This window comes from Oxyura jamaicensis, chromosome 7 (assembly GCF_011077185.1).
Source record: "Oxyura jamaicensis isolate SHBP4307 breed ruddy duck chromosome 7, BPBGC_Ojam_1.0, whole genome shotgun sequence".
Taxonomy (NCBI): Eukaryota; Metazoa; Chordata; class Aves; order Anseriformes; family Anatidae; genus Oxyura; species Oxyura jamaicensis.
The window spans coordinates 32,143,147-32,169,583 of NC_048899.1; the positions used below are offsets into that span (position 1 = coordinate 32,143,147).

The 26,437-nt window shown below is 38.8% G+C and overlaps 1 protein-coding gene across 18 annotated transcripts in view; it reads right to left on the minus strand.

Moving 5' to 3' along the window:
* The window catches only part of NCKAP5 (NCK associated protein 5), a 440,247-nt gene that overhangs the window by 117,278 nt on the left and 296,532 nt on the right, over positions 1-26,437 (minus strand). For 16 of the 18 annotated variants that reach the window (XM_035332339.1, XM_035332337.1, XM_035332336.1 and 13 more), the window contains 2 exons: positions 20,305-20,395; positions 4,370-4,519 (listed from right to left, as the gene is read on the minus strand). In XM_035332339.1, coding sequence (XP_035188230.1) covers positions 4,370-4,519; positions 20,305-20,395 — 241 coding nt within the window. The remainder of the gene's footprint in view (positions 1-4,369; positions 4,520-20,304; positions 20,396-26,437) is intronic. The other 2 variants (XM_035332342.1, XM_035332350.1) reach the window with 1 other exon arrangement.

A 26,437-nucleotide genomic window follows, 5' to 3' on the forward strand; every position in this document is an offset into this window, starting at 1 on the left:
ATCAAAGTAACTATGGCTTTTACAGACATGTTTAGATTAAGACTGACACTAACTCACTATATCAGTTTAAGTCACTTGCAATTATGCAGGTGCTTGGGCAGCCTGTAGTTCTGTCATTTAAGGCTAAATTGGGGCAAAGAGCCCGTATCCGTGTTGGATAATGAAGCCCTTGTCTCAGGAGACAGATAATGATTTTCAAACGTAGCATATTCCCAAAGTTTTCCTCTGTGCACTGTGTAATTTGTTCTTGCTGGAACAAGGCTGTCACAGGGAAAGTAATAGTATAAAATCTTGCACTTTGAGTCTGTGTAATACCTACCGTACCTAAGAGGTCAAATAAAGGCTTTGTGAAAAACTCCCAACTTATATGCATATGACTTTGGAAAAGCAACAATATTGCTTTAATGTAATTTTCTATATATCTATATATACCTGAAATCATTATACAGGGGTTGATGCATGTCCAGAATAAATTATATTTTTTGTACATTGCTGGCTACCAGTTTCAAAAACAAAACATAAAAGAATGCAATCCTTCTGCTGATGAAAGCAGATTAAAAAATACAATTCCACCAAGGAGTTGATGTTATTCCCTGTAGTTCGTTAGCATTTCATTTTTTGCAGTACTCCAAATACAAAGAGTTATCAGGGATATTTTTTTTTATTATTTTTATTTTTTGCTTTGTAAGAGTTTTAAGGCATTTGATCATAACTGCTGAAGTAAATTAAGTGGCATTTCAGGAGCAGCCAACTAAAAATGCTGAAGGCACAAAGCAGTTTTGATATCCAGGAAATCACAATTAATTTCAACCACATAAAACGGAATACAAGACTGTGTGAACCATTTGTTATTTGTCACCTGTTTCATTTGATTAGAAACGTATGGTATTTATCAGTCAGTAGAGTGGAAATAGAATTTGCTGTAAACGATAAAGAATGTAAAAAGATTACAGGTAAAAGGAGCAATGGGGGAATATGTATATATATTTCTTATCGAAGTATATGATAGCTTTCACTTGGGCTGACTACAAAGACACTGTATTATACTGATTTTCATTGTTCGGTGAGAAAATTTCTAGGTTAAACAGAATTTAATAAAACCTGAAACGTATTACAGACATTTATTTGGCAATACATTTGACAGCACCCAAGTATAAGAAAAGAAAAGAAATGTTAAATACAACTCCACTGATAAGGAAGTCATTTAAAGAAAGTTTTTCCCTGAAAATGAAGCCTAAGCCCTTTTTTCCACTTAAAGTCAGTAATTTGCTGGTCAATATCTGACAGTTCAAGATGACTACAGTTCTCCTCACCTTGCCGGAACTTCATGAAGAAAACTACCACTCACCTCATACCTACCACAGCAGTCATTGACAAAGGACATGATAAAAACTATTTCATGCATGGAACAGGAGCTTTATTTTTTTTTTTTCATGTATGTATTAATAATAATAATAACAAACAATCTATTATCCTTTATATTTACTGGCTGAACTGTCCATTTATTCCTGTGTTGGTGGATAAAAGCCATCCTCTTTTTCTCTTCATTCACTCAAAAATCAGCTTGGACTTACCCAACTTTTTTTTGTTTGAATATGGTCAGTCAAGAGAAGGTATTAACCAGGAAAAAACTTAACTACTGAATAAAAACCTTTCTATAATAAAAACATTACACCAATTCCTCACACTTCTCCCCACATGGACACTGTAATATCCCTTTATATATACATGCATACACACAGGCCCTCACTTCAAGAGAAGCACACCCCAGCAATAGGACAGGTAGGGAGGAAGGATGGAATGTTCTGAAAGACCAGGCTACATCCCGGTATGGGTTAAACTGCTAAAATGGACAGGAAAACCAAACTAACTAAATAAAAAACAAAGTTATATGAAGACATATAAATAGATTTTAGAAGTGCTGATATTCATGAAATTATAGTAAGAGGTATTAATGAGTTAGGCCCCACATTTTCACTATCTTTTTCAGTAGTTCTGTTTATATGCAATGTTCAGATTCTACAGTGCACAGATGGAGGACCAACTTTACTAAGTATTTTACTAGCCTTGCTGATTTTATTAATTGTGTATCATACTGTAACATCTAATAATGTAAAGTAAGATTAAAGATTCTGACACCCACTGCACAGGAACTAGCAAACAGCAATTTTTCGTTCCTTTTTATATAGACTAATAAAATATTTAGAGTAATTACTTTGCAAATAGTAAAGGATTAGAACTGCTAATAGCATCTAACTAAAAAAAAAAATATGTCTCAATTAATAAACCATAGATTCTTTGACATTACAATTTATATTCTTCACAAGAAAAAAGAAGTGCAAGAATATATGCCATTAAACAACACACAATTAACAACACTTTGTTTTAATTATCTTGGGCCACAATTAGTGATAGTCCTACAGTTCATCCTTCAACTCTGATAGCTACTTACACTCCTTATGTAGATTAATTATTGAAGTATTGGCATTCACTAATAAGTGTTTTTTTAACAAGCCCCTGCACAGCACTGACATCAGTGAGGGGACCTGTTCACTCACCTTCCAGGCCTAGATTCTGTCTGTCCATTATGTTATGTTACATATCTGGGCAGTTTGCCACAACTGATAAAGGCCGTGACATTGCTGAACAACTTCCTGTTAACTGGGGACATAAAGAACTGAAACTGTCATGCAGACTGATGAAGATTCTGGCCAAGTAAACACAAGTCGCAGGTATTTGAAAATTGAAGACCACAAAGAACGTACAGTCAAATTCCACTGCCAGATAAAGCAAGACCATAGTAAACTGTATATTTATCAGTGGTATATTGGCCTTAAAAGTTTCCTATTGCGCAGCTGGTTTCTGTGCAGAGTTAAGGTTAATTAATATTCATAGAATCATAGAATGGCTTGAGTTGGAAGGGACCTCATAAGATCATCTAGTTCCAACCCCCTGACATAGGCAAGAATGACACCCACTAGATCAGGTTGGCCAAGGCCCCATCCAGCCTCACCTTGAAGACCTCCAGGGATGGGATATCCACAACTTCTCTGGGCACATATTAAATGTGTTTACTTTACAAATTGCTCATTATTTTAAAGGAAAGAAATACCACAGGGACTTTCTGTACCTTTCAGAATCTGTATTTAGATCAAAACAGGGTTATAACCTTCCATGTTTTACTTTTAACAGTCCTCAAAAACAAAAATCCACAGTTTTATTTTGATCAGAGTATAACTCAAAAATAGTGATGCAAAAGAGCCATCACTTTGAACTAAAAATGTATAAGGCCCAGTGATGAAGACCTTGTTTACCAAGAGCCTGCTTAGGTAAAAGGCCGCTACAATCATTGTAATGCATTTATTTATAAATACAAAGAATACAACATAGATAGCTTGAACAGAAGAGAATGAAGCAAATGCTTGGTAAGTTCAAAATGTCTTATTACTAGTTTTAATTTATATTAAACTCTGCATAGTCTTCATGTTTTATACACATTGAAATCCATGTTTCTATCAGGGAGAACAAAGTAAGTTCATATATGTAAACATACATATATAAATATATAGTGGTTACAATCCTACCTGCACCTTCTTCGTGGTTGCTTAACAAAACTAGAACTTTTACTTCAAGAATTTTTAACCATCTTGAATTACAGAATCACAGAATAGTCTAGGTTGGAAGAGACCTCCAAGATCACCGAGTCCAACCTCTGACCTAACGCTAACAAATCTTCCACTAAACCATATCCCTAAGCTCTACATCTAAACGTCTTTTAAAGACCTCCAGTTCTAGTGGTTATGACCTCCAATTCTAGTGGTTATGTACCACAATTCTAGTGGTAAGTACCACAAGATGCAGTACTTTGCGCGTCATGATTTTCCATTGGACTAAAAATGTGAAGAGTGCAGTTTTCCATGTGGTCTACAAAGAAATAGGTTTTCCACAGTCCAGCAGTAAAAAGACCTGAGCTAAGTCTTTGAGCATGTTAAGCAATAAACTAGAATGAAGTGGCATTGGTTTTATGACAGTTGTTAAACCATCTGTATTTGTCTGAAAATATTAATAATTGAAATAAAAACAGTAAAAAAATCTCTTTAAATGATCTCAGTTGAATTAAAATCAAGTATGAAGACTTTTGTAAAGATATATGATGCTCAACATTAGAGAGAAATCCTTTCAGTGATTCTGAGACTGAGTTTCTTATTCATCCCTGGTAAATGAATTATAAAAAAGAAATATCCCGTAATATGAGTATAGGTGAACTGTGAAAGATTAGATTTATACTACGGGGGAGATTCAGTGACAATAAACGAATGAGGCAGGGGACAAGGTGGGCTTTTATGTGTGAAACTGTTGTATTTCTTACCTCCAGAGCCTTCAAACGCTCTAATAGCAATTTTGTCTTTTCTCTTTCCTCTTCAGTGCTGCTGCTTTCACTTCTTGAATCTTCATCTACTACTGTGTGATTTTTTTCCATGCCTTCTTTACATTTCCTACTGTCTTCTGACAGCTTTTCCTGAAACGATTTTTTAAAATGTCATTACTCACAGGTGGAAATGAAGTTAACTATGCAAGTATCTTTAAATCTCCCTTGTATATGAAGGAAAAAAAGACAGAGCAAATTGCGACTTACAGAACTAAATAAATGGAGTCATGAAGGGTTTATTAAACATGCTGCTATGCCAGTTCTGCAAAAGTGTATGCACAAATGAACTGCTACATCTACTTAAGATACTTAAAATTTGGAACTTATCATTTTTAAATAGAGTAACTTGCATTTTCTTCTTTTAAGGTTGCAATGAAAATTGAGTGTATCTTCTTTCAATGGAAACATTCTGCCACTGAGATATAAAGCAGTTTATTAAGGAAGAGCTAACATATGTTCATGCTTGATGTATTTCACCTTTCTTCATCTTGAGCTAATATTTGAATTACTAAATAATGGGCCGAGAACCAAGCTACTACCTGAATTCTGATTTAAGACCCACACTAACAGACAACTAGAGAGAATCAACCTGACAGCAAAATTTTCCGAAGTGCCCCAGTCTATTACAAGTCAGTCAGACTGGGTATTATTAGCTGCTGCTGTTTTACAGCTGTTAGTTTTACAAGATGTCTATAAAAATGCTAGATTTGAACACTGAATGCTACTAACACCATTAATTATGTGCCCAAGTTCTCTGTTGAGAGAATGAGATAGAGCAAGCAAAACATCTAGACTACAAAAACAGCTAGCAAAAACTCTAGACATAAAAATATGTATTTTCATGGAGAACTGTCCAGCTTGAATAACTGTGCAAATATCTGGTAACTCTTCAAAGACTTCACAGCAAAACATTATCTTAATTAAAACCCATAAACACAACTGAATTAAAAATCAGCACTGTGAATCACTGTGAATGCCTTTTTTAAAAATTAGCTGGCTTAGAAATGGACTATTACCATGTTAAAACTTTAATCAAGAATCAATTTTATAAGCTATGGGCTTAATCATTGAATACTCTTACACAAACCAGGAGGCACAAAGCCTCAAAACACTGACTTCAAAAAGCCATTCCATCAGGTTTCCAGCATTAGTGTTATCTTGATCACACGGGAACCATAAATATAGTTTTTGTTGTTGTTGTTGTTTGTTTTTTTTTGCTTGCTTGCTACTAACTGATACAACAATCAAGCATCTATAGAAGAGCCATTAAACACCTTTCCCTTCAAGTTACCCTGATAAGTACATTCACATAAAGTATTTCAATGAACTCAGAAAAAAATTGACAAAGGTACCTCTGATGTAATTCAAACACAAACAATTATTTTTAGGAGAGAGACTGACATGTAATAGATGTGACTCAGAATGGTAGAACAGATAGGAGAAAGCACAGGCTGTGAGATTTTGTCACAGGACAGGAGTAATGCAACTTCAATCAGAGTAAATCCCAGACGTCCATCACCTGAAGAAGTAACCAATTCATCTTCTAATTACAAAACCTGGTGAACTTTGCACACCACTGGCATAAACAAGAATACACATCCTGCTTTGCTATGACATGCACTAGAATAATTCCAAATACTTAACACTGTACCCCTGCTTGAGTGTTTAAATACAGCTCACATATTTAATAATAAACTAGTTTCAGTGTTTCATGGGCTGAAAACGCCCCGATATATCACATACCCTATCTGGAAAAGGTGCAGAATAAATACTATTTGTGCTTCAAATCAAGTCAAGTAAGGGGGAGGATGACAAAGGCTTTTGGTATGACAGAATCCTCTTAAAAGTGATAAGCCTGCAAAGGCAGCTGCCTGCAAGGGGGAGACAGGGAGGGGCAGAGACAGAGAGACTGTTTTGCAAGAGGAAATATGCATCTCCTACATGATGTTGATCAAATCTTACAGAAGGCTCTGGAGTGAGCAGGCTGAAGGCAGCAAACAATGGCATGGAACAGCTTTCTTTCTTTTTTTTTTTTTTTTTTTTTTTTTCTTTTTCCTTACATTCCTGTACTGCTGGAGTTACCTGGAACAAAGTCCATATTCTGAATCTTCTACAATGTCTCTGTTGTGTACCCTATGCATTGCACACTGAAAGGCAAGCTGGATTTGCAAGCTGAACAGCAAAATACTTTGGGTCAGAAGTCCTGCAAAGGCAGAATAAGTGTCGTCCTGCTGATCAATGCTGCCTGCTGCCTCCTTTCTCTTGAAAGGTAACAGATGGAAACTGTACTCTGGAAGTAAGCTGGACACCAAAACACAAGCAACAGCCCAGCTTGGTCCCCCAGAGCACTAAGAGTTTAAGACACATGCCTGTACCATAAGAGGATGCAAGCACAGCAGCCTGATGAGAATTGTACAGTAGACTCATCCACGTCTCTAATGCTCTGTGTCAACAAAGAGACAATAAGAACATTAAATATTCAAAACTTACCAAAAGGAAACTCGGATTATGCTGCTCATTATGGACCCATTCCCACTGAAACTAATGAGAGACTTGCTATCAAGTCCCACCTCGTGGAAGCTTCTCAAACTGGTTTAAGCTGTCACTGCTTTTTAGAAGCCAACATTACTTTTCAAATCTAAAATGACATCGTAGCCTGATCATTATTTCTATGCATTGTTTGCTCTATAAATCAAACAAATAGTACACTGATGATGAACCTTTTGATCAAACACTGTAGGCCCTACAGCCAATAGAAAACAACCGATGCAAACACAGCTGGCAGTCTGGAAATGGCAAGCTTTCTAGAATCAATGGGAAGATATAAATCACTGGAGACATTGATCTATGAAGCAGTACAATAGAGCGACCTCATCAAAAAGTTGGTTTTCAGTTAGATCAAGTAGAAGAGAACAGTATAATACTTCCTCTTTCCACTAATAAATGTGAGAACAATAAATTAAGAGAGCAGGAAACCCAATTGAAATTCCAGATAATAATTTTCCCGGAATATGTAGGAATATAAACATTTTAAGCCAGTCTTCCCCCTTCTGCTCTCCGAGAACACTGAGCAAGGAAGTGTTTCTGCTGTTTATAAATAAAGGAGTGTAACTAAAGCGATAGGAAAGATCACATGGAAGCTTGCAAGAAGATGAAAGACACAGAAGTGCTTACTTCAGGAATCGCCTCCTCCTTCATCCCGAGGAAGGCAAGAGGCTGACCTTCAGGACACAGCATTAGTGGCTGGGAGCCGCGGTCAATGCCTGTCCTCTGAGTCTGGTCACCTTTCTGGGGAACAGCCAAATGTCAAAGGGATGCTTAGCCAGCTATTTCTTAACCACTGCAATCTCACAAATGAATGTACTTTTGAAGTTTTATTGGCAATACCATGGCTTGTCATCCCTTCATCTTTCTTAAGATGCTTTCTAGGAATAACACTACACACATACGTGTGCGAAAACTGGAATAAAAAATGAATACAATTTAAAATATTTCAATTTGTAACTACAACATTTCAAAACAAGAAGGCTAAAAGTCAGATGATGCAAAGAATAATAATTAAAAAAGGTTGCTCCAAAAAATGTATTCTAGATTTTCTTTTTTTATAATGAAAAAAAAAATGAATAGGCACTAATTGGAATGAGGACTCTCTCTAGTAGTAAGGGCAAACACATTATGCAAAATGATCATACAGTTCCTCAGGTACCTTATGTTCCAATTTTTCCTATTTTGAGATGTTAGCATGCAGGAACTGCCTATACAAATGAGAAACCTTTAAGAAAACAGAAGTCATTAGTACCATTAATGCAGCAGACAGGCTTCCACAGGAGGAGCTCTCGCCAAACATGAAACAAAAAGAACCAGTAGCAGCACAGCACGTGCCATAGCTGTCAGCTATGACAGAGGTCATATGGTCACTGGAACAGGTTACCCTGCTTCTCCTGAATCAGAGATATTCCCAAGTTCACTGGAGAAGTGGCTGTACTAATAAAACATAGCATAATTTTATCCTGATATAACTGGATCTGTACTCTACAGTGCTGATCATAAACAGCAATCTTTCACAAGGACATGTGACATAATCCTGTCTGAACCAAACAAGAATTTAAAAAAAGATCAAGATATCTGAGATGCTGATTTTCTCAATGAGCATTTGATGAATTGCTTGTCTGGAAACTGGTAAGTAATAATTATAAATGACATCTTTACTTACAGGAGCTAGAGATCATTCTCAGGGGATTAACCCAAGCCCTCCACAGAAGTGAAGTGTTTCAGATGCAACGCAGTGAAGATCCCTCAAATAAAACTATCCCTTTTTCCATTTGGGGTGTCAGATTGTGATGCTAGAGGTTTTTTATTTGTTTGTTTGTTTTTTCTCCTTTTAATTCTTCAACCTCTGAAATTTATTTGACAATGGTTTTATAAGGGTTACAAATTCAAATTCTTTGGAGACTCATGCCTGCATTTTTCCAAATAGCCCACTTTAATCACATGCGAAAAAATATATGTAAGACATATAATTAAATAGTGTTTATAATTGGCTATAAAGACTGATTTGAGAATAAATTTAGCATCTTTCACAATGTAAATCTCTACTAGCAGACTGTACTTAGAGGTGCCCAAGAATCCAGTCACTCTGAACCCAAGCTATCTGGCTAGCTCAGCATCTCAAACCAGTTAGCACTTCTCACGAGCATGTCTCAGGAGCTTCTGCAGCGCTTTGTAAGAGAGGTACTGAGCTGTCAGTAACTCAGTTTGGTAATTCAGGTAAATTCCTTTAGTTCTACACTTTGAACACTCTCTTGTGCTATCATAAAGACAAACTCTTAACCTCCAAACCTGAACTGCAATTTACAAAACCATATACAGAATTGTGTCTGTAATAATGAATTCTGAATGCTGCTTCTTGCGAGGCTGTTCTATAGTCTTGATATATTCTTAGATTATGTACTTTTGGTGTTATTTCCACTGCAGACCTCCTAGTGTTCAGCACTATTCTTCACCGCGAGTGAGCAATATGAAACGAGGAGTTTTAGACTGTCAATGTAGATAAAAACAGTAGATGAGGGTTTCTTTGTACTTTCAGGAAAAAACAGCCCCAAGCTATGCACAACTAGCTCCAACAATTTGACTGCAGAAGCTGAAAAAGACAGCAGTTGCTCTGAGGACTACTGACTTAAAATTCCAACAAGTTTAAAATTGTTTTTCAGTGGCACCTTGCTCTCCTTTTTCCTCCCACCATAGTCTTTTTTTCCTTAATCATAATTAACACTTGCTTACTGGGGCTCAAGCCCTCTTAAATACGCCATTTGACATTTTTGCAGTTTCTTCTGATAGCCTTTTTGGCCAATTTCATTTGGAAAAACCCAAAGTGCATAAAGGACGCTCGTACATTAATTCAATGCGATCTGAAGTAGGACTGATGAATTCACTAAGTGCTTCCTGCAAGATGCCCTGTACCAGAGTAGTTACTGATGTCACTGTGACATGAATATGTCTGTTCTAGCTGCAACTTTTTTCTTTTATTATTATTTGCTCTACTTGCTAATGGCAATCCAATTGAACACCATGACTCAGGCCTAAAAAGAAAAGAAACTGAACAATCAAGTTAGAACAACAACAACAACAAAAAAATTACACATAACTGGACTGTGCAACCTAAATGATCTCTCAATATAAGGCTACAAACACAACTTCTGTTTTACCCTGCTTACTTGTATCTATCTATTCAGCTGTTTTCTCTTCTTTCACTTCTTCCCAGGGGAAGGGTAGACTAAAATATAGCTTGGTTTTAGATAGCACATCAGCAAATGCAATAATAATATATTTTTGTTTAGCCAACAGCTTTTGTTCAGAACAAGCTGACAAAATTGAAGAAAAAGAACGGAATGCACATAAATCACGACATTTTACAGAAACATCCCAAATTGTTCACAGGTTAACGTTACTGTTGTCGGGCAAGACATATAAAGTTCTTCTTTTTCATCTCTGGTTTTGACTTACAGAGTGAATAGAGTGAACAGTAACATTCCCTAGATTAAATATGGGTGATGGATAAGAGAACAAAGTACTTTCTCTGTGTTTCTGATATGAGCCTCCTACTGCTCACATATCAATCTCAATATACTACATATTATTCTTCACTCAAAACTCTCTTCAGCAGTGCAGGCTACCACCCCTATGAGCACTTCTGCAGTCACATTAATAAGCTTCCTGATGATGCTTTTATTGGCTGCTCCATGCATCAGAAACAAGTAGCTTTGAAAAAGTTCTGATCAAAAAGGACTCTAAGAGAAGAAAACCTTCGCATTGAAGTTCACTGGCAAATGAACTCAGAAAATCAGAAAGATTAGATGGAGCTTCTTGTTTCGAGGCCCCCAGATTAAAGTCAGTCTGGGGTGCCAAGGTGAACTGCACCAACCTGTGACTGAATATTGCTGTTGACACCGTTGTGACTTTAGTAAATGGGCATTCACAGGATCAGCAGCACCCTCACCTCTGGCACTTCAGCTGTCAGAAGCGAAATCAGAGAGTGACAATTCTGGAGGTGACCCTTGCACACCAGATCTCAGGCATGGTGATGGCAGGGCTTGGTGGCACTCGCTCTGCATGTTGTGTCACTACCTTGTCGAAATGGAAGGCTTAGGCAGCATTCAACAGCAACTGGCAGAAAGAAGGTATTCAAGAGCTAAGCTGTTTCTTCTTCATATGTTTCTTCTTCATACGGCTTTATGAGAAGAATCTGCAGCATGATTTTTCACACAGATATTCTTCTACTAATTGGTTCTTTAGTACCACACTTGAAGTAACCATCTTTCCTCCCAGGAAACCTACATGCCGCATTTTAACTTCCCCGAATGAGTTTGTAAGTGTTAAAGTGACTACACTTGACTGAAGTGACAGTATTAAAATATCTACCTTTGACTGAAGTACAAGCAAACCAAACTATTATGAAAATTAAACTGGGTAAATTTTATGTGATGGCAATTAAGGCAACAGATTTACTCTGGATTTAAATTGCTAGAAACAAGCCTATTTTTCTTCCCTTTGCAACCCTCTCACATTTTTAAAAAGAATATCTTTTCACTACTTGGATGAAGGCCAAATTGCTCTTTTTAATGAAATGAAAAACTTTAAGTGCATTTTTTTTTTTTTTTAACCACAAGAAAGTCTCCTGAGAATTTACACTTGCTGATCCAGTTTTCTGTACGTGCTTTCTCTTGGGAATACCACAAAGAAGCTCTAAAGAACATACCTGAAGTATTAACTAGTACTTTGGAATGAAAGCAATACATTAACTGACTTGTTCCCACCATAAGCACAAACGCTGAAGCTGACCTAAGAAGCTACCTGTGTGATTTGGACAAAAAATAAACGTGTATTATTACATAACTAGGCAGTTTTTGCAAATTGCAGGACGAAGTTGGTTTGTCTCACAATCTTGTCAGGATAACTCCTGAAACAAACGTCTTCACAAAAGCATCTTCACAAAAAAAAAATGTAATACAGGAAAAACCATCATCGATGTCCTCGAAACTCCACTTTTTGAAATCTGTTTTTATAGTTTGTATCAAATACGTTAAACCGAATACAAAAAAAATACTTTTCTTGATCAGCACTGCAAATTATTTCCAGAACAGATAAACCTGTACGAGTATACTTCTAAGTGCACTCTTATGTTGAAATAATTTTCAAAGAGAATGTTTTTTCCTCAGAAAAGCAAAATTTTGACTAATTTTTTTCAATTTTTTAGAATTTAAAAGACAGCATTACCAACTGCTGGTTAGCAAATATAAATGAATCACAGTTCAAAATGCAGTGGGAGCAATGTCTTTAACTGAGATGTGGAAATAGACAGCAAGTGACTTGACCATATATGTGACCCAACCTTGGAATACCAAGGAACAGAAATTGGAATACAACTTTTCTGTCACTAGGCAGCTTATTGCAGTCTCTATTTCTTATTTCTATTTCTTACTTTCTTTCCGGACTCTATTTATTATTTCTTATTCTTTTTTTTTTTTTTTTTTTTTTCTCAGAAACCACAAAAGGATTAGAGAGATAAAGATGCTTCTTATTTGCTTGCTTGTCCCTCCTGCCCAACCAGAAGCCCTTCAATAGCAGCCCAGGATGCGCAATGCTGTCTATGTGAAAAAATGTCAAAAAAAGCACTTCTGGATCCCGACAGCGATCCAGCTGGTCCTTAGCCTATAAAAATCTTCTGGTCAAGAGCCAGGAGACACCCTACAGACCTGGGAGTTCGGAAAGCAGTTGCCAGATGGGAGATGACAACAGCTCCCTGGGGATCTCACTGCTCTGCTGAGAATCGGAGCGGGGCTGCAAGTGGTGCTGGTCCCACAGCAAGTGCCCTGCAGCAGGCTTGCTTCCTCCCGCTGCCAAAGCGTGGGCCGCCCTCAGCCCCTGCGCCAGCACAGCTGCTGCTGGCAGCTCGGAGTTGACCTGCTTAAGGAAGACATGCAGATAAGGAGCAACAAATTGGCCTTCGCATTCCAAGCTACTGGCATCTCTCCAAGCAGCAGATAGATTATCTGAAAACTGATAGGTGCTATAAACTCCTGGAGGTTATTGCAGTCTCTTAGGACTACCAGGCAGAGGCACATTAGAGCCACGCTCTTCTCTCAGATACATCCCCTGAATGAAAAAAAAAAGGGCAACCACAAGAACACCATTAAGGGCAAGATTTAGGCTGCAGGCAGCCTGCTGTGCATGAATGGCATTGTAGGCATTCGGATGACCTGCACCTGTCAGGCTGTGAACCACATCATCATCGCCTTGTTTTCCTGCGTGTCTCTGCATTTCCCTTATGGCTGTTGCACATGCATAGGGTTCAGGCATGGTATATGGGCTGATTTTTGTGGACTCATTTCAAAAATAAGATCTAGGAGAATGATGCTGCAAAAGACAAATTCTATATTGTAGAGAAAAATCTAAACAGAGAGTTACAATCAGTACAACGCGTAACGGTATCATCATACCCGTCAATCTTCACCGCTTGTTACTAAAGATATACGGAAAATCCCGGGAAGGAAAGAGCAGCTTGTTTTCTGAGAAACACAGACACACAAATTGCAAATTTCAGTTATGAGACTTCATTATGTTAAACAGAACTCCATTGCTTCGTTACTGTACTACAAACAAACAATCAAAAAGGGAAAGCTATTTGCTTCCTTGCAGTGACGTTGCCATTTTGAGCAGTGTCTGAGAAGCATTATCGCTCCCCTTTGGGGGCAAGAATCCAACCTCGATTTAGATAAAGAGGGAACAAATACCTAACAGAGTCTCTGCACACTGGTGGAAGAAGAAGAAGAGCTATAAGGAATTATAGGAATTATAAGGAATTACCAGAAGAGCTATAAGGAATTACTTGTTACAGAGCTAGCTCTGAATCTCTCAGAAAAGCGGTCCGAGAGCAGATGCTGGTGTAGCTGACCGCCCAGGATTTCCAGTGGAGCTCCCAGGAGCGTGGGTGGCTGCTCTTCAGTCCTTCTCTGGGAGACACACAGCTGCCAGCCTTTGGCTAGTGATATTCTCCTTAGTAGCCGAGGAGACCCGGCTGATGCAGTCTCCTGTGTGTCCTTCCAATCCAGAGATGTAAGTTTAATTTTAAGGATATATTTCCTCTCTCTGCAACAGCAGTTAGCATTAAAATTCGTACGTGGATTTCAGCTAGGGAATTCAACTACTGCCTTTTTTTCAATTCATGACCATGTCCCTTCTATAAAATGTTACGTATCAGTGGCCTGAACATCAAACTTAACGTAATTTTGTGTTAAGATAAAATTATATTGCCAACAGATACAATTTTTCTTCTCCTGAAAGACCTGTTGACACCAATGCCTGTGCAAATTACAAGTGCCAGCCACAACAACTGTTCCACATTTTGTTGTTTCACACAACACACAGACAAAAATTTGGGCTGATCTGCCCAGCAATGCCACCTGAAACGTGCCTGCATCACCCATGCAGTCACAGCGTGCTGATACCTGCTTCAGAAAGCAATGGGCAAAACGCTGCAGACCTCATGACCAAGAGTTAGAGGTCTTGCAGAATTGGCATTGCTTTATCTTCATATGGAAGTTATCAGTATTGACACTTGACAAATCTTCATCTATCTCCTTTCCTACTTTTCATTAAAGCAGGAGCGTGTACACATACTTATATCCAGCAAGAGGGCAGGAAAAGGAACTGAACTTTCTAATGTTCAAAGCCACCACAGTGAAGCAGATGACTGTGCCGGTGGTGATGCCCTGCAAATGTGACAGATCTCCCCCCTGGGGCCGCGTGCCATTCTTCTCATGGTGCACACTGAAACCAAAGAATCCTCTTCGGAAGTCATGCCTTCCCAAAATCTTGTCATCCCCCCAGCTGAGAAGACTAGAGCTGAACCATCATCACCCAGGCAGCTCTTACTTGGCAAGAAGAGCCCACCCAAATGCCAGGCTTCAACTGCTCAAACTGTCTGCCACCACTTTGACGTCACTTTGGGTGCAGAAATGAGCAGAGGAACAGAAATGAGACAGGACACATACCTCTACCAGAAAGAACTGGAAGGAATCACGCTGCTGTGCTCTGTTGCACCCAGGGCCAAAGAAACCTGAAGAAACCACTACAAAGGCTACCTGTGATGCTCATTCAGTTTCTTAACCAGACTTTGGTGATGACTCAACTGCACTGACCACAGCGTGGGAATTTTCTCCTCGATAAATTTCCTAGCACAGAAGTTCAGGGATGACAGGGCCTGTGATGTTAGACTGGTAAGGGCTTCGGGCTGTGTAAAACGCAGGATTTCAGTTCCCACTTAGCAAAAGACCATGCCTGCTCCCCACAGCACTGTTCTTTTGGAGACCAAATGTCAAAGAAGCACAGTGGGGCTCAGAAAAGGTTGCAATAGTTTTAGCCCCACGTGCTCATTTCCATAAAATGAGCAAATCTCACTTCCACATTTTTAAATAAGTCACAACTCAAAGACCATCCAAACTCCACTTCAAAATTGATTCCTTTACTATCAGAAGTATTTGTATACCAGGCAAACTCTTTGGGAGAAATATCCCTTTTTTCAAGATTACCAAAAAATATCAGAAGTCTGTTTTTTTTTTTCTCTTTGTTATCTGGCTCAGTGCTTACAAGAGTTCCTGTTACCAGAAATAGCAGTTCATACATATCGATGACATTTTAAACACACCTGAGATTAAATGGCGGGTTGTTACCATCTTTTTATAGACAACGTAAAAGATGGACAGATAAAGTGTATTTGTCCAAGGAAATGGAGACATTTGTGGCACACGACGGAATCAAAATCTAGTCTCCCCAATGCAGTGCTTTAAACAGCAGATTGTCATCCCTCCTCTCCTCTCTGATGTGACTGTGGCACGTCTGTTCTGAGCTTCAGTGCATATATTGACGGTTCCAGAATTGTAACAAATCATGAAGTCACAACAAACACTCTTCCTCATCTATTTTGATTACTATGCAGTGACAGATAAAGTCAAAAGGAGTTCAAAGAAAACTTGAAAGACTTTGTTTGCGTGATTTGTAATCCGGTAAGAGTCTAGATATCCAGTAATGTGACCTGGCAGGGAACAGACTGGTTTTTGATATCCAGAAGACAAGGACAACACTAGGAAGAAAAGTCTGCAGTGGTGCATGTTTGAACTTCTTGGCTTCATGTACTGCTCATAATTATTTCTGTGGATCGCTTTCCCTCTTAGATAAAGTATTAGCATCTTGAATGACAATAAAAGTACTACATAAGTTATTGGTTTGGCCTTTCATGGTGTTAATGTAGGTGGATAATGCCTCTTGGAAACATCCTAAAAGCTCTCATACACTGGAGCCTTTTAGTCAAATAAACTTTAAGAAGTGAAAGAAGCACGATGCTTCACATTAATTCAAATCACACATATTCTTATCTACATTTACGTGAGCATTCATTATAAATTTTCCATCAGATATTATTATGCAGAATGATAACGAGTTTTATTTACAATCCTGCTTCTGAAGTCATTTACCCCAAAGAAATCACATTGTCCATCTGTAAGTCCAGCAAATCAAATTCCCATAGGGCAGCTAGCTCTACAGAAGGGGTTAGAATATTTTGCTTCAAGTAAGAATCCTGACAAGACCTAACATAATATTGCAATAATACTGCACACTCTGGGCTCTTATTATTCTTCTTCTCTTATTATTCTTCTTCTCTTATTATTCTTCTTCTAACACAAACACTATGCAACATTTAATGTTCATTAGCAACAATATTTATTCTGGAGTCAGCTGTATTGATATTATAATAAGAACTCAATTTCATACATCCCAGAACAATAATTAGATTTGTAAAAAACAAATATGTAGACAACGGTCAATAGATCAACAGCGTTTATTGCAGAGAGGTATCTTTTATGATTGTTCAGATATTAATTTGAACAGGCTTCACACACTAAAACTAGCTTACCATGGTGTCAAAGAATATGGGACATATGCTGATATGTCACGCTAGAGATCTCCTAGTACATGTCCTCATTTGTTACAAAATACGTGGCTGTGAAACAGCCAACAGTAAAATCTGATCCTCTCGTGCACTGAGTGCAGAACATATCATGCTAATTACAAAGAACAGTTACCAATACATTCTATAAGCTTGACTGTAAAGGATAGCTTTCAAAACAGTGGTAATGTTTATATATTCAATACATTGTGTATATATATTTATATCACTTGCTATTCATGTCATTGAAGTCTGTTTTCATCTGTTAGCTCACATCTATAATTCACTCCCAGATACAGGATGACAATATGGTCGTCGTGTTCCCCAAAAGCTGGATACATCAGGGTATAAAGAAACATTACCTAGGTTGTACTTTCAAGTTCTACCTCCATTTGTGAATTACCCTTATAAATATATCAACAAACAGTCTGAGCACATTTGAAAAAGATATAAATGAAATGTTTCTTTTCCATTGGTGCCTCTTGCCAAACCTGGACTTAGTATTTGCAATAAAATTCATCATACATTACGGTGATGTGCTCATCCACGATTTCCACACAGTTGGTTTCAGTAACATATCTGTTATTCCTACAATGCTTCATTGATACATTTCTCAATGTTGAAATACTTTATGAACATTGCAGATCGCAGATTCTTTGCCAACTACTTGTTCTGATGAGTCTTTCAGGTATTAACTTTTGTTATTACATGCGATTGTTGCCTAAATCACTACATAGCTTTTACCTGGTGACTGAGTAACAAACATGCAAGGGAATCCACCTCTAGCCTACACAACAGTAGGAGGGGAGAAATGGTCTGTTTTGTATGTCACTAGAGCCATTCGTTAACATTTTCGGTAAACAAACTGTTCAAAAGTTTGGCATAAAACGTGAACAAAAGGTATGTCGGGAAGAATAATTCAAAGACACGTTCAGAAAAACCACAACGTTCATGGAAATATTCCATGTTTATACCCATTTTACTCATCACAGTCTGGTACATGATGCAGTAGACTAGCTAATCCTTCAGGAAAGGAAAAACCACTGCTTCTGAGTCACAAATTGGGAAAAGAAATTCATAAGCAAGGCAAACAGCATATTGGCAATAAGAAGGAAATGAAAATTGCTAAACTGCAAGCTGACTTGGATACCATGAGCCAAATTAAAACAAACAGTAAAACTTCCCCAAGAAGAAGAGAGCAGGAAGAGAAGGAAGCTGCTATGCAATGTGGAGCACACAATTAAAAACAACTCCAGAATAACAGGTATATGGGTCCTTGAAGGTCCTAGGACGGAGGTGGCTTCGCTCTAGGTTAACAGTTAATGGTTGGACTTGATGACCTTAGAAGTCTTTTCTAACCTAAATGATTCTATGATTCTAAAAGAGAGCTAGGCTCAGTCTGGGGAATAAGCCTAACAGACTCAAAGAAAAGCCCATGTCCAGAAAGAAGGGAAAAAAAGAGTTAGAGAACACTTTGCTAGGTGGAGGAGGCTGTTTGCTAGAGATGAAGGGAAACAACAATTGTTCTTGTTTCTAACCAGGCAGAAGTTTTTCTTTTGTTGGACTGGAAATAAACACATGAGATTGTACACCAAACACACCATGGTACCCATTCTTCTGGCTGGCAGGAGACAACAAATGTCTGTGTCCCAAAGAAAGGAAAAAAATAAACACAACAAATTCTTTATCTTTTCAAAAATTATAATGCAAATAAAACACAAAGGAAAAAAAAAAAAAAAGAAATATAAAAGTACTGAAATGGAAATTATGAGTTTATCTCTGCTCTAGGACAGTAGCACATGAAATTTCAGATCTCAGGAGACCACATCGCTAGTATTTTTCTGGTTTAGTTCCCCAAATAAACCTAGAAAACATCCAAACTCTCAGTTTGACTGAAATAAAAATACTTTCCCACTTCTCTTCAAAGTTCAAAAAACAAAACAAAACAAAACAACAAAAAAAACATAAACATAAAATGTCAAAGAAGTTAAAAACAAACTGTGGTACCAACTTACTGCGGTTTCCAAGGTAAAACAGTACACAGAAAAGCAGGTAATAAAGTCATTCTAGCATCTGTGACAAACAGACAAACATGTGATCCACCCAAGGCAGAGATGGAAGCCAAGCCCACTTCAGAATGCCCACTGTATGGTGGCAGGAGTGAGCAGGAAGCACTGATTTAAACTCTGTACCAAGAGGAGGGAACTGAGCTTCATTTTCACGTCCCAAAGGGCAGTGAGTAAAATATAGACGCTTTTATAACCACTTTCTGAAAGCACAATGGTTCTATCATGAGTTCAACAAAAAGTTTAATTCATCCTGAAATTAAATTTTACAGGCTACCATTTTAAGAAGAAAAATTGATTATTTTGGAAGGTTAGTCTAAAAGATTCTTTTCCCCTCAATTCTAACTTAAACTGAAAATTCAATTACAGTGATAAATACCCTCCAGTATACATTTCTGTTTAGCTGGATGGCTGTATATTTGATCCATCTGTTGTTAAAAAGGATTAAGGTAACTACGATTTTATGAAAAATCTCTTATCAGAAGGATTGCTACCTGGTGGCAGACTTTAACATAGTATTTCAGCATTTCATACCCTTTAAAAATGCTTATTCTATTTTAAAAAGAGAAAACACAGGACTGACCTTCATTAAGTGTTTTTTTTAAGAACTAATGTGCAGAAAATCTGGTTAACTGGGATGTATATCATTCCCGTTTCCAGAGACTAAAAAAAGGCTTTCTACCACCTCATGTTCCCTGCTTCCAGAACACAGCAGTACATTAGCAAAGTGTTATTTCTCATAAACAGCATAAACAGACTGGGTTCCTTTGAAAACCTCTAAAATCATTGCCCTCTTATAATCTGTCCTGAGACTCTCCCTTTACAGCACATGAGGATAGAACAATGCATCTACCACAAGAAGTAAGAAATAATGCAGATTCATAAGGAAACCTCAAGCCCAGAAAGAATATGTGTTGATAATATTAATATGTGTTGATAATATTATCCATCACAAGCTGAAGGTCGAGTTGCCAAAAACATCTATGTCTTTTAGGGATGCCAGAATGTATTACTTTATTAAAATAATAAACACTTTAATAAAGTCTTCAAACTAGTTTCAGTGTCCCCTGCTAACTGTGAGTGAGAAGCAAGAACTGCAAATAACAATGCCAACAAAGACGGAAAACCTGTAACTAAGGTGAGAAAAGACCTGGGAAAATGTACCTGGTACCAACAGCCACTTACACTAATTCATAACTAATACAACAAATAGAGGAAAAAATGCCAGACTCATTTATCTCACTAGTGAGATTTTTGTTTTAAAGAACTTTGCTAACACAAGAAAACAGGCAATAAGTCACTAATACCTGATATACCTTCATGATATTGACAGTTCCTTCTCCATTCTGGCCTGGGGATCCTTGGCTCTGTAGCAGATTCCTTACTGTCTCCTCCATTCTAGAGAATGAAAACATTTATGTAAGTCAACCATATGGAAGAAAATTTTAGAGTTGCATTCAGTGTTTTTGTTCTTTAGAAGAGCCTAACGCATCCATGGCTACCATGAAATTAATATTTAAAGGAAATCCTGGCCTTATAATGTTCTCATACTCCATGTTATGAATAACACATTAAGGGCACTCTTTCATCTTTTGAATATGCACAGTAATTAGGTGCATTGTTAAAATCCTACTGTAGCTCAGTTACAAAAATTAAAAACAAGTGTCAGCTAAAAACCTCACCTTGTCAACACTGTAACCAAACACCATCAAAAAATTACTGTCATTTAGGAACAAAATCAGTCAGATTCCAAAATAAACTGTTGTATTGCCAGCCAATTGTCAGTTTTGTGCAACTTAGGCAAGCTGTCAAATACATTACCAGTATTTACCCTCTATGTTATAGGTGCAGCAGCGTGTGCCAGTACATTTGTTTATAGAGGCACAGCTGCTTGAATACATTCACCCCTCTTTGCCCTTTCAAAGGGATGTAAAATCAAGTGTAGGCTACAATCTGGCATTACCATCTCATGAAAACGTAATCAACTTCAGTTCCATCAGTGAAAGAAGGAAGGTTTGTACTTTCATTTTACAAAGTATTAATGGCTACCATCAAAAGTTGCCTTTGATCTTCATTACCTTCATCCAGCACATCAGGACTGAGAATAACATTAACTGCTACCCCTCCTGGATGGCGGCGGAACAGAGCGGAGAGTTCTGCCCCTCCGCACAGGAGGACCACGGCAGGCACCTATGAAACACGGGGCCCATTCCAGGTAGATCACAAATTAAATCCTGTGGGCTATGGGGATGTCACTGAGACTGACTGCACATCAAGCAACTGGGACTACAGCTGGTTTCACCTCTACGGGTAAGAAGAGTAAAGGGATCACAAGCAGAGAAGCAGTGATGGCTGAGCCATGAAGAGGCTGGGTTTCAGGACAAAAATTGCAGAGTGCCATCCACACACAGCTCCTCGTGCTTCTCCTCCTCACCTGAATTCTCACCCCTGTGCAGCTTCTTAGCTGTGCAGATGCAAGTTTTTCTGATGCTCACTTTTGTTTTCTGTCTCCTTTTAAGCTGTCTAGGTCATGAAGACACATCTGGAATAGCAGCCCAGCTGGAAGAGGGGCTGGAGAAAGGAAGAATGCTGTGGCATAGTGATGCGAAGGCAGGAGAGGAGGAGAAATACCTTATGCCGTATTGCCAGATATGCTGCACATCAAAACTGCAACCTTGAAAACAGAGCCAATATTCCTAGGAATGTCAGGCTAGAAACTGCCTGTTGTTCATTCCTGTTGTGTTCAGGGAAGCAAGACTTTCGTGTACCATTCTTTGCAAACGCAACTGAGTAGAATTATTCACAGCATCTCTTTTTTTATTATTATTTTATTTCTAAGGTAACAATCAATGAGACAGCAAATATTAGCTAACTGCTCTGGCCAGAGGCCAATAACATTATCTTTTATATAAGCTATGTCTGCCTCGTAGCCTTTCTATTCTTTCAGTCTTATCAGAATGAATGGTATTGGCTAATGTAGCAATAAGACGAGGTTTTACTAGGTTTTCTCCTTTCAAGTCAGCCAGCTAGGCTACTTTTCAAGAAGCTTACACTGTGAGGTATTCATTCTACCAAGGTGCCCACTGACATTTTACTTATATGTATGATGTGTTTTTTTTTTGTCATTGATGTGCAGACTTCTACATTGCCAGAATGCCCACAGAATAGTTGGACCATCTGTTGACCAAATGTGAATAAAAATAAGCCAGCTCTAATCTCTGGTGCAGACAGTGGTGCGGTTTTTCACTTGCAGATTGGAACCATTTCTGTTCACAGGCTGACCTTAATCAGATTCATTTTACACAAAAGAACAAATCTTTTTATGGTTCACAATACAAGTATCCTTGTATTTCCTTTCCTAACATGTGTACTATTTCATTTTTAAAATTAACAATGTAGTACAATTCTTATTTTAATTCCTGGGTTTATACATGCATATGCAATTCCAGCTCTAGTCCTATAGAAAGTTAAAAAATAATAATAAACAATTGCAAATGGGAGAAATGGGAGAAAGGATAGAGATTCAACTTCCACTAAAATCAGAGTACCAGTATTAATGAGAATAAAGTCGATCTGCATATTAGCAGCACCAACAAACCGCTCAGAAAAATTAAGCAGAATTATTGAACTCACTAGGTCATCTCACCTTCAAAGTCAGGTATTTTGGATAACAGGCCTATCTCATCCAAGAACCTTCCAGGCACCGGCTGGCACACTGTTTCATGTGGCAATTAGAAACACCTCCCAGCAGGAATAGATTTCTAAGCAACATAATAATATTTGCAACCTGACAAAGCTCAGTTAAACGCAGGGGAAACGTGTTGTTTTCCTTGTAGCTATTACAAGTTTGTAGAAGTCGACAGCCGTGAAGCTGAAGGACGGGGATAGCAGAGACATCGCCTGAGCTGTCATGTCACTGAAAGACCAGCACGGAGAGGAGCTCAGAAGCTTTAGGTACCCGTGGCATCTCCGAAAATGGAAAGAGCAAACTAGTTTCTGTCAAACAAGGAGGTGAAATATGCTTTCGGTCAGATTTACTGCAGAGCTCTGATGGCCAGCGCTCCTGCAGTTTATAAGCTGCTGCTTCTTCCCTAGTATCCCAGTTTGCTACTTTTTTTAGGACGGATTGTTTAACCAAATGTAGCATGGGGTAATAATTCAGACTTATTCCCCATAAATTAGACTCTTTGAAGCCTGAATTAATGGCACAGTAATTAAAAAGTGATTGTTATATCACAATCTGTAACGCTCCCCACAGTGACATTATACACCAGGAAGATTTAGTATAAATTCTTTTAAAGAATGCAAGAACAGTTGAGCCTCTGTAAATTTAATGCGAAATACCATGTTTTATTCCCTGAACAAGGCTTCCAGAGGACATGTAAATTTTGGAAGTGAAGCAGAAAAATAAAGCGCTTTATGAAAGGCTATTTCTACACATCAAACTGTGCCTTTGCCCCTTCTGGTAGCCACGAAAGGTTATCTACTGTCGGTTACGATTCGACTATCCTAGATGGACCCACTCCAACACTGAGCACTTGCCGATTACATCTAGAATAGCTATCCCCCACGCATATATTCTGGCTGCTTGCTGGCCGATGCTAAAAAACCTGTTTTGTCAAGGATTCTGTGTATCTTACATAACTATCAAGCTGTTACAATCTGCAAAAATGGTCTCTAAATCCCTCCGTTCCCAAGTCTACATTTTCTGATCACTTTAAGAACATTTCTCTTCCCTGTTCTTTTTGTGTGCTGTTTAGTGTCTACTCATCTGAAGCATCTTAGTTAGTACCATTAAAATTCTTGTTACATCCATTATTTGAATAGAAAATTGAAGTTTCTTAAACTGCAGTGTTCCTTTCAATTTATACATATAAAAAAGAAAAAAAAAAAGGATTTTCTCTTCAGGATAAAAATAAATGAAACCCGTGTTTGATAGAAGCTTTTGAGTTTCTTGACAAAATGTCAGAGTAAGCAAGCAGTCCTCCACCAGCCCTAAACTGAGGATAAATTTCTCAGAGCATTAAACAGAAGAAGAAATGAGGCACCCTGAGACCAGAATCTGTTCAAGGAATATAGGAGTTTAAGGAACATAAAATATTAATGTTACTGTGGAAAGCACTGTCAAGATTTCATCTAGAATATTATCTGCAATTGCGATTACCAGTGTTCAGGAGCAGCTCACTCACAGAGGATTCAGTGAAGAGGCAGCTCGGAGGTTGTTTAGAGGAACGGAGAATCTGTGTCATGAGCAGAGGCTGAACAACTTATCTTCCTGAACTGAAGAGAACAGGCTCACAGAGGTATGACTTCCCCAAATGAATCAGGGAGAAAAAGTAGCACGGAGAAGAAAACAACATCAAGTTGAGGTCAATGACTGATAAAACAAAATGGAAATGTGTGGAAATAAATTTGGGCTGAAATTAGAATGGTTTTAATCACTGAAAAATTGAGACTGAAACAGCCTGCCGGGCAGCGTAACGGGATGGGAAACCTGAACAGTTTTAAGCCAGTTGAGCACCTTATGAAATTAATTAGATAACAGGGTCTGAGGACTTGAATTTATGAGTTGCAGGTCCTTGCATCCTGAAACAAAATCAATCATTCCTACATTTTAAAAATGTAATTTGCCCAGTGCTGTTGCAAGAATATCAGGAAATCAACCCAACTGCAATGTACGGTATTTGTTTTGGCTTTGTTTTCTGTGTGTGTTTCTGGGCACGAGGGCTGGGGGCTCTCTGGAACGGAGGAAACGTTGCTCCCTGGCTGTGGGGAAGCACACTGGGTGTGGATGCTCAGGCCTTCAAGGAGGCTGAATGTAGCCCCTTCTGTATTTTTAGTGCAACTGGAATCTTGTTCAGAAGCCAGGACCTGCCTGCAACGACTGCTGAGCTGTAGAAGGTCTGCTGTTAAAAATCCTGACGGTGTGCTTCTGGCATCTCCTTCCTGGCCTGGCTGCCTCATGCACCAGAGCAGCTGCAGCCCAGCCAGGCGACACATGCCTGCTGGGGCTGACTTCTCTCTGGAAGGCAGGCAAGTTCCTGACTGTCCCCTCGCTCTTCTTAGGGCCATCACCCTCACAAATTGGCAGCTTCTTTTGCTGTCCCCCAGCAATGTTGGGACATGGTCAGAAAACTTGCCCATTTTGTGCCTCTCCCAGTTCTGCCTATTCAAATGGAGCAAAGCCAACACTACCTTACTGCGCTCCTCCCCAAGAACAGAATTTAATTCCATACAGGAATTAAAGTTCCCTCACACACACCATTCCAGGAGGCACAAATATCCAGTTTTATCAGCCCTCCAACTCTGTAGAAATTCCCCATAGATAACCTTCCCCAAAAAGGTTTCCAGACGCCCTTCAGTGAGCTCTATGGATTTTCTTTCCTTGAGAGATGTCTGTCTCACAGTTTGCACTGCAGTTTCACATAAAGAGGGGATGTTTTCCGACCAGCTCCCCACTGTACAGCACACGCCTTTATGCCCTGTTTCACTGCAGAAGAAACTCCTTCTCTTTTGTGGTCCTCTGCAGTGTATCGTGTAGAGGTGTTTGATCTCCCCAGACCTAAATCCTTTTTGTGACAGAGCAAGCTTTCCTTGAGGGGAAAAAAAAAAAAAAAAAAAAAAAAAAAAAAAAAAGCCTTTCCATCTTTCCATAAATCCTGATCTTCGATTCCCCTTCCAGCACGGGATATACACTCTCTGTAGCCTTCCCTCTGCTCAGCCACATCCCCACAGCCCAGTTTATGACTCTCCCCCCAAGGGACAGGTAGCACGCAGTTGCTACTCTAGAAGGTGCACAACAGCTCCAGCCCCTTCTCCCGTGACCTATTTCCTTCGATATTTCCACAGGCTGGCTGCTACCTTTTGCTAGGTGCCATCACCTTCCCTCTTCATCACCCTCAAGCTGAGGTGACAGTACTCGGTGGTTATTTCAAAGACATGTCACAACAATTCCTTCAGCTTCATCCTGACTTACAGCCTTACAGAGAGGTGTTTCTACAGAGCCTTACTGCAGCAGTTGAGGTTTGTATTTCATTTTTTTTCCACTTTCCCATGCCATGCAGCAGGCACAGGACTTTTTTCAAAGCTGTAGACGAAAGTATCGACAGCAGATCTTTCTGCATCTTTAGGTTAACTTACCTCTGAGTATTCTGAACTCTCAGGTGGGTATTTTCTTCCAGCTCCTCTCTGTGAGAGGGTGGAGCTTCCTGCCTCTCTCCTGGGCAGTCTCCAGCTCAAATTTGCTCATTGCTATTTCTAGATACAGCCTCCCTTGAGATGTGGCCTGGGTTTCAGGTCCTTGAGTTGTCTTGACCGTTCCCTACGGACTGACTGTGGACCAAGGAACAAGTTCCCATGTGGTCTCTCAGCCCCTTCAGCCTCTGCCAGCTCAGCCCAAGCACTCCTGTGAAGCACCGTGACTAAATATTGCTCACTCAG